General features: G+C 43.3%; 1 protein-coding gene across 6 annotated transcripts; it reads right to left on the minus strand.

Annotated features, from left to right (window-relative positions):
* Positions 1-805: 805 nt before the first annotated feature.
* Positions 806-14,535, minus strand: LOC123114006 (probable disease resistance protein At1g61300). 6 transcript variants are annotated; one of them, XM_044535349.1, is made up of 12 exons: positions 14,229-14,535; positions 13,500-13,690; positions 13,169-13,423; positions 12,772-12,994; positions 12,530-12,668; positions 10,628-10,831; positions 4,027-10,544; positions 3,738-3,930; positions 3,451-3,648; positions 3,014-3,223; positions 1,781-2,859; positions 806-1,695 (listed from the first exon to the last, which is right to left on the minus strand). In XM_044535349.1, exons 3-7 carry the CDS (start codon positions 13,239-13,241, stop codon positions 7,872-7,874), a joined length of 3,312 nt encoding a protein of 1,103 aa, XP_044391284.1. In that variant the 5' UTR covers positions 13,242-13,423; positions 13,500-13,690; positions 14,229-14,535; the 3' UTR covers positions 806-1,695; positions 1,781-2,859; positions 3,014-3,223; positions 3,451-3,648; positions 3,738-3,930; positions 4,027-7,871. The 6 variants fall into 6 exon arrangements, with proteins under 6 accessions (XP_044391284.1, XP_044391285.1, XP_044391283.1 ...); XM_044535350.1 differs by lacking the exon at positions 3,451-3,648 and having other exon boundaries at positions 3,738-3,924; XM_044535348.1 differs by lacking the exon at positions 3,451-3,648 and having other exon boundaries at positions 1,781-2,855.
* Between the last annotated feature and the right edge of the window lie 88 nt (positions 14,536-14,623).

Here is a 14,623-nt window from a genome sequence, read left to right on the forward strand (position 1 = left end):
TTATGAAACTTAACTCATTATCCATGTGATCTCTAAGGCTTAGAAGATGGTTGTAATGCTTAATAACAACTTTTTTTATCAAGGACATGTATAAGGAGGTGTTGGATGTGTCGATAATAGCTGAGGTATGCTCGAAAGTCCTGTTCTGTGCTCGAGCACATATGCTCGCGGAATCATCCCCGTTCGCTCTCCTCGAGATCATGGACCCATCACGTGAAGGCCCAAGTATTCTTTTCTTTACCAGGGCTGATGACCCACGTTATAGACGACGCCGTCAGTCACGTTGTTACCGCTCTGACGGAAGCACAAATTATGGGCCGCCAAATCCGAGATTCTGGACGAACGGCAACGTTGGAGCCCATTTATTGTTCCCAACCGTTGCACTGACCGGATCTAAACTGCTGAATTGTCTCAAAAGAATAAATAGACTGCTGAATACATGAATTGAGGGGCCAACATGTCAAAATAAAATAAAATTGAGGGGCCAATACGTTCAGTTCTCCTTCTCCCAATGCTTATCCATACGTAGGCATCAATTTTTTCAGCTCATGTCATTCAAAATTTGAACTCGTGCATATGCCTTGTCTGCCGCACCAGAATTTTGGAGTAGACACCTGTCTGCAGACAGCTATGAATGCAATTTGCAATGAACTGTTGGAACCATTCAGCTACAAGTACAATCTTTCAATTTACCCAACAAACTCTAAGACAGTACCAAAAACATAATTCTGGAGGTAGAACAATCAACGCCCACCCACATCATAATTCCCAGATCAAAACCCAAACCAACTCACAACAGATTCAGTACAGTTTATTCGGACCACAATCTATTTATTCAGACTAGTTCCACTCAGGAAGTATCAAAGAAATACATTCAGACACACTTGTATCAACACACGCAAAGGAAATTTGCAGCTTCAGCATGAGGACACAAGCTACAACAAACAGTCTGCATTATCTGCAAATTGTCATACACATAAACCATTTATCCTAACCATGCAGGTATTGTCCCAGGTACATCCCTACTTTTTCAGTCAACTCTCTTTCAGACATAGCTCCGCTGCTTTGTTGCAATTGTTCTACCGGTGGCCTTCGACTCCACAGTTCTTGCATCGGGCGGTCTTCTAGCCTGCTATGGCACATCTCCGCGGTTTGGGTACGTAGTCTTTTTGTTTCCCTGTCGCCGGCAAGTAGTGCAAAACATGGTCCTCTTCATCAACCCTTCATAAGGCACTTCCTACTGCTGGTCGCAGGCCTGCCCATCTCCTTCCTCTTTGTCGGTGGCAAAAGTCCTGCCAATCTATTCCCAGACTCATTTATTGAATTAACATCATCGTTGCCAAGGCTATTTTATCCTCTGTTCCCAGCAATGACAAGTGCCCCTTCAGTCTGAATTTGATTCACAACATCACCGTTTTCAGAATACTGTCTTCCAGTCCAAGCCCATTCCTAATCTCCACAAAAGCTTGCATTTCCACCATGCAGTTCTTGAAAAGAGAAATCAGACGGTCATAAGCCTCAACACTTGTGTCACCCAAACGGACAGGGCTCCATGGCATGCATATACATATTGAAATGTCCATAGCTAAAAGGATTTCTGTGGGCATGATCTTTCTGGTAGTGCGTAAGATGACGTGGGCCTCTCTTCACTATGTGCTTCTGCGGAATTTCCTTAATGCGGATGAAGTCCAGTACCTGCAATTATCATCAACATCAAATCAGCAAACCTCCTGAAAATGAAGTTGAAAGTTTCGGACATTCGCACCTCATGATTACATACCTTCAGCACATGACTGTAGAGTACTCCCATGTGAGCGAATTGACTACACTCACACTCCTCTCCTCCACTGAGCACACTTTATATGAGACCCCACACCATTTCTCTCTCCTTTCTGCTTCAGTGTGCATGGTAGCGTACAGCTTCCCTTTCTTGATCTCCTCAACCTCGTAAGCATCGCACTCATGTAGAATATGTCCAAATTGCTCGAACATTGCTCTTGTATATATCTTCCCAGCATGTCTCTCTATGGCCAAGTTAGTTCTCATTACAGGTCTCCCCTGTAAAACAGAACCACACAAGTTAATATACCACTTTAAGCATAGATACACCAGCGGAGCTTCAGAGAGGCTACATCGGTCATGGCCCGCCCAGCTTTGCAGCACCTTCTCCTATTACAGCCAACCCACGGGACGAGGCAATCTCAGTTTGGCCTGCCCAGCCCGCCCAACAATGTGCTGCAAGCTCCTCAGAAATTCACTTGAAACCCAAAAAGCTTTCAACCTTCTCATCACGAACCAAAACCGATGCTACGATGCTCTGAAAATGGTTGTTCATGCCGACAAACAAGCCAAAGGGAATATTATACATGTTTGTCCTGTAGGTCGTATCGAAGGTTATGACATCACCAAAGAATGTGTACTGCAATTGGCTATTCCATTTGCCGACATCAGACTGCTGATCCTCCCCTCTTTGTCAGCTTCCGCGCTATATGTGAAGTGCTGATCCTTTGAACCAAGCTCCGCAAACACTTTCATAGTCTTCCTCAAATCATCCTCGGCCTGATCACGGCTAATTTTCCCACACAAGTTCCTTATGGCTCTTTCTGTGAATGGCACATTCTCCATGGATCCAAAGAAACTTACCATGATGCTATTTTACCAGGTCTCAAATGTATAAATCAATGTGCTTGTGGCGATGGTCAGTGTATTCTTTGTCCAAACATAGGAGACGAGGAGTGGTTGTGCTCCTCACGGTGTTCTGCTATGTACCAACCATTGACCTTGGATCTCAACAACCTGATGAGAGCAGGGCATTCTCAACGGCACGACTGAGTGTTCTCAACCCCCGCCTCCCCCTGTCTAAACAAACAACAACAAAGAGAGAACATTTTTTAGGAGATAATTGCTGCAGGAAATATTGTCAAATGCTAACAAGATATAAATTGATTATTCCATAGCACACAACCACAAACAATCTCCCACATGCATTTTGTCCTCTCCACATTTAGCATACCCTTTTTCGTATATAATGCCAAATCGTTTCTCCCACGAATACAAGTTGTAGAAGTCGTAGGCTTCAAATAACATAATCAAAGCTTCTACCCAAAGTTGGCACTATGCCATTGTCCCCAGGATTATTGGCAAACCAGGGATAGCCTTCTCCAGAGCAGTAGTCTGGTTAGGACATGGCGTCCTTCCCGACACAGCAGTAGCTATCCTCACTCTGCAACCAAGAAAATCCCACAAAGAGATATGAATATCATGGATAGTTTTACAGACAGTGCTAGCTAACATTTGCAAGTACCCTGATATTCTACTTTTGGTTTAGCTGCAAAATCAACATAGCCAAATCACACCTTGCACAACTTTGTTAATAACAATTTCCTGATTTCACACACTAACGGCAACATGTTAATTACTTCAAACCACAAAATCATGCAATGTCCCTACCCAGCTTATTCTAGTTCTGAATTTCTGAAGCTTGTACTAATAGACGAGTCTGCCCTGCATCCATATTTACAGGGCCACACACATAGCAGTTCAGCCAGTACCAACATAGGCACCCACTCCCTTACACAATTTGCATGTGCAGATTGTTTCAAACCAGAGTGCACTTGACAGTCCACCTAAGTTCTTTTGCCCCCATCTCTACAAGCAGAGGGCGCCTAAATCACATTATCTGCTGAATAATCATAATTTGGTCGCACAAATATTGTGGTTCTGCAGAACTGACATACCTTCTTTTCCACCCAAGAGCTATGGGGTTGATCTGTCTAATAGTGCTCTGACCCTTCTCGGCCTCCACCCGCCGCCCCTTCAGCGGGTACAGATCTGGCCATTCGCACCCAGCTCAACCATAGGCGCGACACTGGGTAGTATCGCGGCTGCATCAGAATATCGCTGCCGTTCACCTCTTCCAGCACGCTGGTCCTAGGTACCCAGATTGGAAATGGAGGCTTTCATCTTAGCGAGCACCACCCAAAATCACGCACCAGAAAATACAGAAAAATTGGACAGATTGCTCACCTCTTAATCACCTGCATAAGGAACTCGATTTTTGGCCGTTCCGATCGGCCCTGATCGCGCACGAGAATCGCCGATGAGCTCCGCCGCTTCCGCAAGTGACTAATCCAGGCAGCGGAGGTAGGAGACAACCCTAGCGAGCTCACCATCCCTGCATTTACTCAGTGCCTGTCCCGGTAACCAGAAAGGAAGTTTCCTGGGCGATGGATCGGGAAGGACATAACGTCATGTGCCACGGCTCTGCTTTGATCCGTCCACGGCGTTCTAGCTCCGTCACTAACATGGCCCACCGTCCAGGGTTCACGGCGCACGTGACATGGCCAATGGAGTGGATCCCGTCGTATCCCGATGCCATAACGAACCGCCCAGATAACGGGTCCATTTGTGCTCGAGCTCTACCTTATGTGGTTATTGCCCTACTGGAAATAGCATGTGCATCTTGTACAGAGCTATATATTGAGGAAAAGTGATGTGAGGTTTGTAAAGTGTCCCATGAGAGGTTAAATCGTTTAGTAACTTTTTGCGTGTAGATAAAATGTGAATGGGACTGATATTGATACCTCTTCATCAACGTATTTGGATATAGGAATCTTAAAAGAAAATTTTAAGGTAAAAATATTCATTATTTGATTTTGGATGGATTTCAAGTGTTTACTGCTAAGGATTCACATATACTCCATTCGTTCTTAAATATAAGTCTTTTTAGAGATTTTAAATGGACTACCACATACTTTTTTTTAAGAAAAGGAGGATTGACCCCCGGCCTCTGCATCTGGGAGATGCATACGGCCACTTTATTGATTATTCTCGAGGACCTTACAAAGTATTACAACAATATGCCTGAATCCGCCATCTTGGCAACATATGCCACTACTCCTATCCAAATGATGAAGGCTTTCTAGCTGGGCCACTACCCAGACCACTCGTCTAAGCCTAACATCAAAATGATGAAGGGGTGCTAGCTGGGTCACTACCCAGACCACTCACCTAACCCTAACATCAAAAGCTGGAAGCCCCAGCCGAGCCACATACTGGGTCTAGGGTACAAACCGGTTCGACGCATTCGTGTGTCGTCGCCGCCACCTTCCACAGGTCCGTCTTCAGAGCAAATATTGAGGCTTCTACCTTGTCTGGCCACTCAGCCATCGACGCACCACGACACCAGACAACTTCGTCCTCCTGCGCGAATCCATCGCCACACATCGGACGCCGTATCTCCACTGCGCCACGCCACCGAGATACGCCGCCATCAAGGAGTAGGATGAAGCACCGCTCCACCGAGTCCGGCAGGGCTGCTGAAGACCAAGCACCGTGGAAGAAGGACTCCTAGGCTGAGCACATAGGCGGCAGGGCGCCAACGCACCGCCACCAGACGAACTCCGACCACGCCACCAACCGCCGCAAAGCAACCAAAGCATCACATCCATCCCAAGCTCACCACGAACGACACCCCCAAGAGGGTGACAACGCCCGGAGCGCCGCTGTCGCTCGATCCGGCAAGGATTTGGGCTTTCGCCCGGCATACGAGCTGAGTGGAAGGAAGAGGGGGAGGAGGCAACCTGGACGGCACCTACAAGAAGGGTACGGCGCCCTCGGGCGTCGCCGCCGTCGTGGCCAGCACTGCTGGCCTCGGATTTCTCCGGAGCCACCTCCCACCTCCAGCCGCCAAACCATCGGAGGCAACCCTGGTTGAAGTAAACGGAGGCCTTCAGATCTGGATCGGGCGCCGCCGAGACGCCCGCACCACAGCCACCACAGCCACATATGGACTACCACATACGGATGTATATAGACATATTTTAGAGTGTAGATTCATTCATTTTACTCCGTATTTAGTCACTTGTGAAATCTCTAGAAAGACCTATATTTAGGAACGGAGGAAGTACATATATTGAATTTCTTTTGATGTTTACATTATGGGGGGCCGGATTCTAATCTCGCCCGGGGCCACAGAAATCTCAGGACCGGCCCTGCTTAGTGGGAAAACATTGCAAAACAAGGAATCTCAGCTAGCAGGAAAATGTTATGAATATCTCCTCCTCAAAACTCAACACGCGCGCTTGATGGCATAGGTAACTAGAATAAGTTTCAAGCAAACAAACGATGAACATAGAGCTGCGATGATGCATCAGGCATGCATTTGGATGAATGTCCAAACACGCAGCTACCGATCATGCAAGAAGAGCATCTGTAAGCCAAATTTGTTTAACTATGAGGAACAAGCAGGCGTGGTAATCAACCTGAGAACCTTGGCTAGATTTTTGAGTCGATGAAAATCACGGCTAGCAACAACGACTCGACTGCGCAATTCGCCGGCTTAGCCGCCGGCTAGCCGACTGCCGTCTTCTTCGTACGGCTTATCTTCCACTCTGCACTCAGCTGCCGCCCATGCTTCTGGACACCGGCACCCTCTCCCTGACCTACTCCCTCTGCAAATCTGCCCTCGGCCTTTCCTGCTACACCTACAGCGAGCTCTAAACCTATCCTGTACATTACATCCCCTGTTTTGAGTTTTTTTGCGGCGATCTGGGCCGATTAACCACGTGTAGTCAGACTATTACTCCCAACAATTTACAGTAATATAGAACTAACAGAAGAAAACGTTAACCACGGCCAACAAAAAGATTGTAAGATCAGAAGTACTCACTGTGGATCCCCTGTCTTGATCACAAACGACTTATGCCCCCTCTCCAGAATTGCGCAAGTAAAACTAAAACGAGTTCTGGAGTCGCGGACAGTAGTGGAAGAATCAGCGATAGAAGAGCAAGGCGCCAGGAAGTGAAGCCGCCGGAGAGCTTTCAAGAAGTTGCACTAGGCAAGGGAGGCATCTTTTCTTGTGGCTGGAGGGGATGCACACGCTCCCTTTCAACTTTCAAGGTAGAGATTGGTCAATAATGGAGGCCACAAAAAGAAACGGTCACGGAAACGGAGCAGAAGGATGCTGAGCTGCCGCTTTTCCCACTAGAAGAGAGGAGCGAAAAAAGTACAGAGATTTGACTACTGACACTGAAGCGGACAATCCTTTTTCTTTTTGTACTGTTGGGCCTGAAAATTCAGGCAGTTGAAGGCCGCACGGTGCTCACAGTTAAACCATGGTGGTCTTCTAAAAAATTCTGTCAAAATAGTAACCGGGAGAAGGCATCCTTCTCAAAGTACAGTTATGCCATGTCCCAAAGCATGGTGAGAAAAGAAATACCGCTAGGCCAATACTAGCTCAAATTCTGAAACTGAGTACTGCTGCTAGTACCATACCAGAAAGCACAACACACCATTCCTTCAGTTCCAAGAGAGCATGTCCGTGCCCACTGCCCAGTAAACTGGTGCGCAACCAAGCTCCGATCCTCCTCCAGCTGCAACAAAGAAATTCTCAAACATGCTCCAGCTGCAACCAAGCTCCACACATTTGACCAAGATAGTACCATGGTTGGCACAGATCGATTGGAAAAGGGATGCATTCAGCTTCAAAACAGGAGAGGAGACTGTAGAGATTCAAAGATGAGGGCAGCACTGAATCAAAAAGGATGCGCTCCCGTTCAAAATGTAGCACTTTTAAACTTCAATAATCATGAAATAAGAATAAAAATTGCACACGTTTAGTTCATATATAGCTTGTTTTATCAGCCTGCACACAAATGGAAACACCTCGACAGTCGACACAAGTCGCTAAGAATTATTACAGCATCGCCAACAGGTAGCATGGATACAACTCGGGAGCCAAAAGGAAGCAATTTCCATGACACTGCATAAACATGCACGATACAACTCCCACACGAGATACTGAATTACTGATACAGTTGCCTATCCTTGCTGGGCCCAGAAAGAAGCATGGAGAGGAACGGACGGATTGCTCATAGTACTCCAAACAATTTAAGCTTGGGTTCCAGGAAAGATTTGACACCTTCTTCCAATTCCCCTTTCATTCTCTCCCAGGATTTAACATCAATCTGCACAAACTGCAGTTTTCGTGGCAAGTTGTCCATGTTGAAAGGAAGACTCTTCAATTCTGCACAATGTTCAAACTCCAGTCGCTCTAGGGATGGGAATGTCACATCGGGATCACCAATACTGACCAGCGATGAGCAACATGAAAATGTCAGATATTTGAGGCGGGGAAATGTATTTGAACTGTCTTGTTCGCCGAACTTGTTATCATCATGGTGCATCACAAATGGTTGCTGCATCACATTACAGTTAAATATGTGGAGTTGTTCGAGGCAAGGCAGATACATCGCCCAAGAGAGGTGTTTTAGCTCTTGCCAGTAGTCCACAAACAAACACGTGAGCTTTGGGAATAGAGATGCTGGACATGTTTCCATCCAAGTTATCTCTCTTAAGTTATCAAACTCTGATAATTGGAGCTGATTGAGAGCACCAAAACAACAGCTTGGTAGTGCCGACTCTTTTCTTGTTATTATTTGATCCAAGTTTAGCATGTGAATTGTTAGTTCATACAAGGTCCTTCGTGCAAAGTCATGCGACAGAATATCCGAGAAATTGAGTACACGTGTCTCATGATCCTCCAAAATTAAATACCTAATGGGGAGGTCAGCACCTTTTTTTAGTAGTGCACATAGATACTCCACATAGATACCAACTGCTTTCAAGTTGGTTAGGGCGCCCAACTCTCGAAGCATTCTTATGTTCTCAGAAACTGGACGTGGCAAACAATGGGTTCTGATATCTATTACTTGCAATGCTTGAAGTTTAGATATGACCCCCTCTGGTAACATCTGTATCCTAGTCTCTTCTAGGTACAAGAACTTGAGCTTAATGAGGTTTCCAAAACAGTGAGGCACTACTTTTATATCACTATTTCCCGATAAATCAAGGTGTTCCAGGTTTGCCAAGGAACATAATTCTTTAGGTATGAAACCCAGCTTGTTGAAGCTCAAATCCAGGTATGTCAGTGAAGTGAATTTTCTGATTTCGTAATATGGTAATCTACTCAAGTCGTCATTTCCAAGGCATAACATCCTCATGTGGCAAGGATTAGAGTCAACAGGAGGAAAATCCAACAACCAGTTCATCATCAATGAGACACATTCAACTTGACTCCAAGGGATGTTAATTTTTTCGTCCCAACCAACTCCTGCGCGGACAAACCACTTGCTATTATTCTTACCGCAGCCACAAGCGATCCATAAAGCCATGTCACGAACCACATCATGCATTTTAACATAATCATGCATTCCAAGATATTCATTGAACATTATAATTCCATGGTCCTGCTCTAACAAGCATGCAGCTGAAAGTTCGCCCATCAGATAATATGCTGTTCTGTAGGAACTTTGTATGTTTGGTTCAGACACGAGACCTAAGCCAATCCAACATCGAGCGAGCATTTCTCTAGGAATTTTCTGATCCTCTGGCCACAGTGCACAAGTCAAGAAACATTTCCTCAAAATGTTGTTTCGTAAACTATCAAAACTAAACTTTACCTGCCTGAAAACAACTTTTTCCATATCTAGCGGGTCATCATTAACACAACATGACTGTTTCATATATTGGATGGCATATTCCCACTCAGCCGTATCAGTTTTTGCATACATTGTCTGTCCTATAGTTACCAAAGCTAATGGCAATCCCTTCATTTCCTTCAGAAGTTCTTTTCCAAGAGTTTCAATGCAGGGATTAGAAGAAAAAGTTTCATGACGGACATTCTTTTTGAATAGTTGCCATGCCTCATCCTCCTGCAGACAAGCTATTTTTAATTCTTTTCTCACCTCCATTTGACCACAAACTTTTCTTGATCTAGTTGTGAGTACCACTTTTCTCCTGATTTGGTTTACACTTCCAAGAGGATATGGTATGCCAACTGCTTGCAGATCAATTTGGTCCCAAAGGTCATCTAACAATATAAGAAAGCTTCTCTTCTTCAAAAAATTATAAATGACACGACATCTAAATTGCACATCAGAATCTTTCTTGAATTCATCCAGATTGAGTTGTTGTGCAATATCAGTTTGGATCTTTTCCACCGAACGCCCCCTTGAAATCGTCACTTCTAAAACATAGTTAAAGGTCATGTTTCCATCAAGTGACTTTTTTATATTGTCCAAAAGGTGTGTTTTCCCCACTCCACCTGGACCCCATATTCCAATCACTCCCACTGGATCATCTTTAATGAGTTGGAGAGCCTCTTGAAGGTTACGAGCCTCAACAGACATAGATGGACCAAACTCGTCTGCAAAAATGTGAAGATTATGATTGAGACATTTTTGGGCCTCTCTAAGGTTACAGTCCTCAGCAGACATAGATGGACCAGACTTGACTGCAACAATGTGATGATAATCATTGAGACATTCTTGGGTTGCATGAAGATTCTCAGTAGATGAACCAGACTCGACTGCAACAATATGATGATTATCATTGAGAGATTCTTGGGTTGCATGAAGATTCTTAGCTGCCCCCTGCCAAGGAGTAACATTTTTCTCGGCATTATCATTCATGAGATGAACAATATTCCTCCTCGGAAGCAAGTTGTTGGTGCCATCCTCCGGCTTTTCTAAAGTCCTTTCTACCTTCAAGGTGTAAGTTTATGCATGTAAATTAATACTCGAAATTTGCATTATGGATCAGTTATACATTCCACGAATGAAGTTACCTGTGGTACCGTTGAACTACTAACACCAGTTATGATGTATGCATTTTCTGTTTCACCAAGTCTAGTGATAATATGCGTTGTATCTGGCCTGTTCGCTTGTTTACCATCAGTGCACTCTATCCCTAGCTCGGTGCATAACCGTATCTGTTTCAGTTGTGTGTCCTGCTGTGATTTCCCCAACTTATTCATCCAACTTTCAAGTACCTATTTAGATAGGAAACTGAAGTGTATTAGATATTTAGAGAAAGAATGGCCAATCTATACCTGGCTAGAGGGACCCATTATGTAGTTGCAGACATATAGTAACACGTCTCATTCGCTCCATATTAAATATAATAACATTTAACAACCGATTTGTCAATAGTAACCTTTTCTACTTGAAATGATAATAAGTACTCCCTCCGTCCCAAAATTCTTGTCTTAGATTTGTCTATATACGGATGTGTCTATTCACATTTTAGTGTTAGATACATCCGTATCTAGATAAATCTAAGACAAGAATTTTGGGACGGAGGGAGTATGTATTACCAATTTGTGACTAAAATAAATTGTTATAGTTCTAGCATTTTCTAATAGACTATAATGGTAAGATATGGATGAATTGTTATACATGTTACTACTATATTGCTTTGGCTTTAAAGTGGGTCATTATGCCTAAGTATGTATATGTGATGCTATTCTACAACTAGGAGTGAAGTAATCTTACTCTAAACCTGAGCCAACCCACCATGTTGCAACGCAACAAACGCACCACGTTCTACTAAACCACCACTTTCCACCCCATAGGTCCAACAAAAATCTGCCCATGAATTACTATAATTTGATCATGACCTTACAATCCCTTCTAATATTATTAACCATATTTTTTGTGATTATGACCATGTCTTATTGTCACATCTAGCTGGCCCATGTTACGATGAAAGTGTCCTTTTAGTTGTTCACAATCACCTCAATAGCTTGGTTGGGAACAAAGCAAATTGCATGAAGTGCATAGATTGAATCCTTACACCTCCTTTACATTTAATTACAACGTATAAATGTTCTCATGGCAGAAAAATCATACCATATTGCAATAGTGAAATTTGCTTGGCGGGTTACTAGTTGGACATGGTTAGTTTGGACATAAGTTTGACAATTTTAAACTGTAAGTTCTTACATACAAAATTCTGAAATACATCTTATAACCACATAGAAGAAACCACGAATTGCTAGTAAAAAAACATCTACCTTGCTGCAGAGTAAGTTATTCCACTCACAACCCAACAAAATACACCGATTAACAGACCACATGTTTTCAAGTGAGTAGCAAAAAACTTCCCCCCAAAATAAAGGGATTGTACCTATAACCGCGCCTAGATCATCCACACATGTAGCAGTAAAAATAAAGTACAACTACAATATTGTGCATCTTGAGAATACATATGTAAATCGGCATACAACTGTTCTATCTAACTAGGTCCACCAATCATCCTATTACCTCCATTGTTTCTGTCATTCATTAATCCATATTTGGAAGATTAATGTGTTCTCTAACATAATTTTTATCACATCTTACTCCTTGTGGATCCAATGTCAATTGTGAGATATAGCACGACTCTTTGTCCTGTATATCTTCTCTTACTCTCTTCATATGTAAAAAAAAAGTGTCGATAATGAATTTTAGATATGGCTTCTTTGAGCCTTGTAAGATCTAGCCTTTTCATGTTTCGTTAAAAATAATAGAAATAAAGGTTATCTTCCTGGAGATACTTTACTACATCAGCTTTGAAGAATGATATTATGTAACTCCTTCAAAATAAATGCAAAGTAAAAGCGAAATATGGTTATTCCAAAATCTAGTGTCTATCCTTTTTTGAGGGAGGTCTGCTTTTGTCATGGAAGAGCCACTAGTACCGTTCTTACATTATGAACATCAGGATATGCTGGATACCACTTCTTTCCAGTCAGCATCTCTATAATTATGACACCAAGACTATATATGTCCGACTTGTATGTGATCGTGTGTATGTATCCATTATAAAACTCTGGTGCGATATACCCTCTGCATGAAAATTTAGTCGTATGAATGAATGAAAAGAAAAAGAAAACGATACAATTTCTAAATAAAACCAAAAAAGATAATTCAATAGGCTTTGCCAACTTACAATGTGCCAGCCATATTTTTGGTAATAGCTTGGGTTTGCTTCTCATCAAAGCACCTTGATAGCCCAAAGTCGGTAATTTTTGGCATCATATTGCCATCCAGCAGAATATTTGCGGGCTTGAGATCTAAGTGAACAATATGATTCTGGTGAAGGTAATGTAAACCTTCACAAATGCCATTTATTATCGCATAGGTCTTAATCCAGTCATGTCCATTAGATGCATCTATAAAGGAGAGATAATCGAAGAAAGTAAGGTGTTTGTATTTGACATTTATGAAGATTGAAATGCTCAAATTTGTAATGTTAGATAGAATACGACACCATAAGTGGGCTGATTGAACTAAATATCTGTAATATATTCATTAAATTTAAACAGGAGTGCATGCCATGATACTACCTTTGATATACTCATCAAGACTTCCTTTAGGTACATACTCAAAGCAGAGCAACCTTTGACGTCCATGTGCCATGATAACACCTCCATCACGTCTACTATTTCGCCTTGTGTGTTAGCACAATAGCCCAAAAAACGTACTACATTTTTGTGCTTCACCCTCATCAAACAACGAATCTCTTCATTAAATTTATCGTCAGGAATATCAAGCCTTTCAAACAGCTTCTTCACAGCAACGGTCCCATTCTCAAGCTCTCCCTACAAGTCACAAGAATCCTTGTCAGCATCAACTTCATTTTTTGTATCGACCGAGGGTAGTTGAGAGTTGCCTTACCTTATAAACTACCGCAAACCCACCGCTGCCAATTTGACGGTTCTCAGAGAAACCATCTGTGATGTCTTCCAAAAGTGATAATGGCAAGGCCTTTGGCTGTTCGTTTTCGTCAGATAGCATGTGCTCGAGGTCATTCCGTGCAGCAATAGCTTGACGACCCATTAACAGTTACACTCGGCGAGTAGAGTGCCCTTGAAACAAGAGTAAGCATGTTATTTAGGACTAGAAGGCAACTGGACGTCTGGACCCAGCTTCCCAGTTACATGAGTAATCATGAAAGACATAGCTACAGAATAGAGAACAAATTAAACTCTGTTTTGTTGAGTAGAAAAACTTGAATCCGTGAGAAAAAAAATCAACAACTAGATTTTCTTGTTCCCTCTCCACTGGATAATCATTGTAAAATAATAACGAATCTTGATTAACAGGAAAACGTCATGAAACAGAGCAAGCATAAGCATGTCTCCTCCACAAAACTCAACACGCACTTGACGGCATATGTAACTACAATAAGTTTGAAGCAAAATAAGCAGTAAACATAGAGCTGCGACGATCCAGCCAGCAGACGTGCATTTGGACGAATGTCCAAAAGGAACCCAAACACTACTAAGAAGCCGATTCTAATCTCAAAGCTACCCATGATGCAAGAAGAGCAGCTGTAGCAGCGACCAGTTTAACCATCTGGAAAATATCTTCTCAAGGAAAAGAAAAAGTACTATTAGTGATTACCTGGAAAAGCCTTGGCACCAAAGATTTTTGAGTCGCTGACTAATCGCAGCAACTATCAGGGGGTGCGCAGGAGAGGGAGAGGGCGAGATCAGATTTGCAGAGTGTAGGTCGGGGAGGGGGAGGAAGAAGACGGCAGCCGGCTAGTCGAGCAGCTGCAGCTAGTCGTCTCCGCTCTCCAGATCTCGTTTCTGAATCTGAAAACAGCAAAGGCAGGAGTAGCTGCAGGCAGAGGTGATAGATAGCAGACCCTCGGCCTCCTCTCACATGTGTTGTCCCAACGTGGTGGTGTCCCAATCTTTGTTTCTCCTCTCTTTCTCGTGTCTGCACATGTCTGTGTGTGGGGGTGTGGATTGGACTGATTGCTAGCCTGCTGCGTGTGGGGGGTGGGGGGGGGG

This window comes from Triticum aestivum, chromosome 5B (genome assembly GCF_018294505.1).
Source record: "Triticum aestivum cultivar Chinese Spring chromosome 5B, IWGSC CS RefSeq v2.1, whole genome shotgun sequence".
Taxonomy (NCBI): Eukaryota; Viridiplantae; Streptophyta; class Magnoliopsida; order Poales; family Poaceae; genus Triticum; species Triticum aestivum.

Excerpts from the sequence above, each read along its gene's own strand:
- LOC123114006 (XM_044535352.1), bottom strand. The coding sequence starts at position 13,241 with ATGGCACATGGACGTCAAAGGTTGCTCTGCTTTGAGTATGTACCTAAA. Across the intron at positions 12,669-12,771 it reads AAAAATATGGCTGGCACATT|AGGGTATATCGCACCAGAGT; the intron begins GTAAGTTGGCAA and ends ATTTTCATGCAG. Across the intron at positions 10,832-12,529 it reads CATATCCTGATGTTCATAAT|GTACTTGAAAGTTGGATGAA; the intron begins GTAAGAACGGTA and ends CTATCTAAATAG.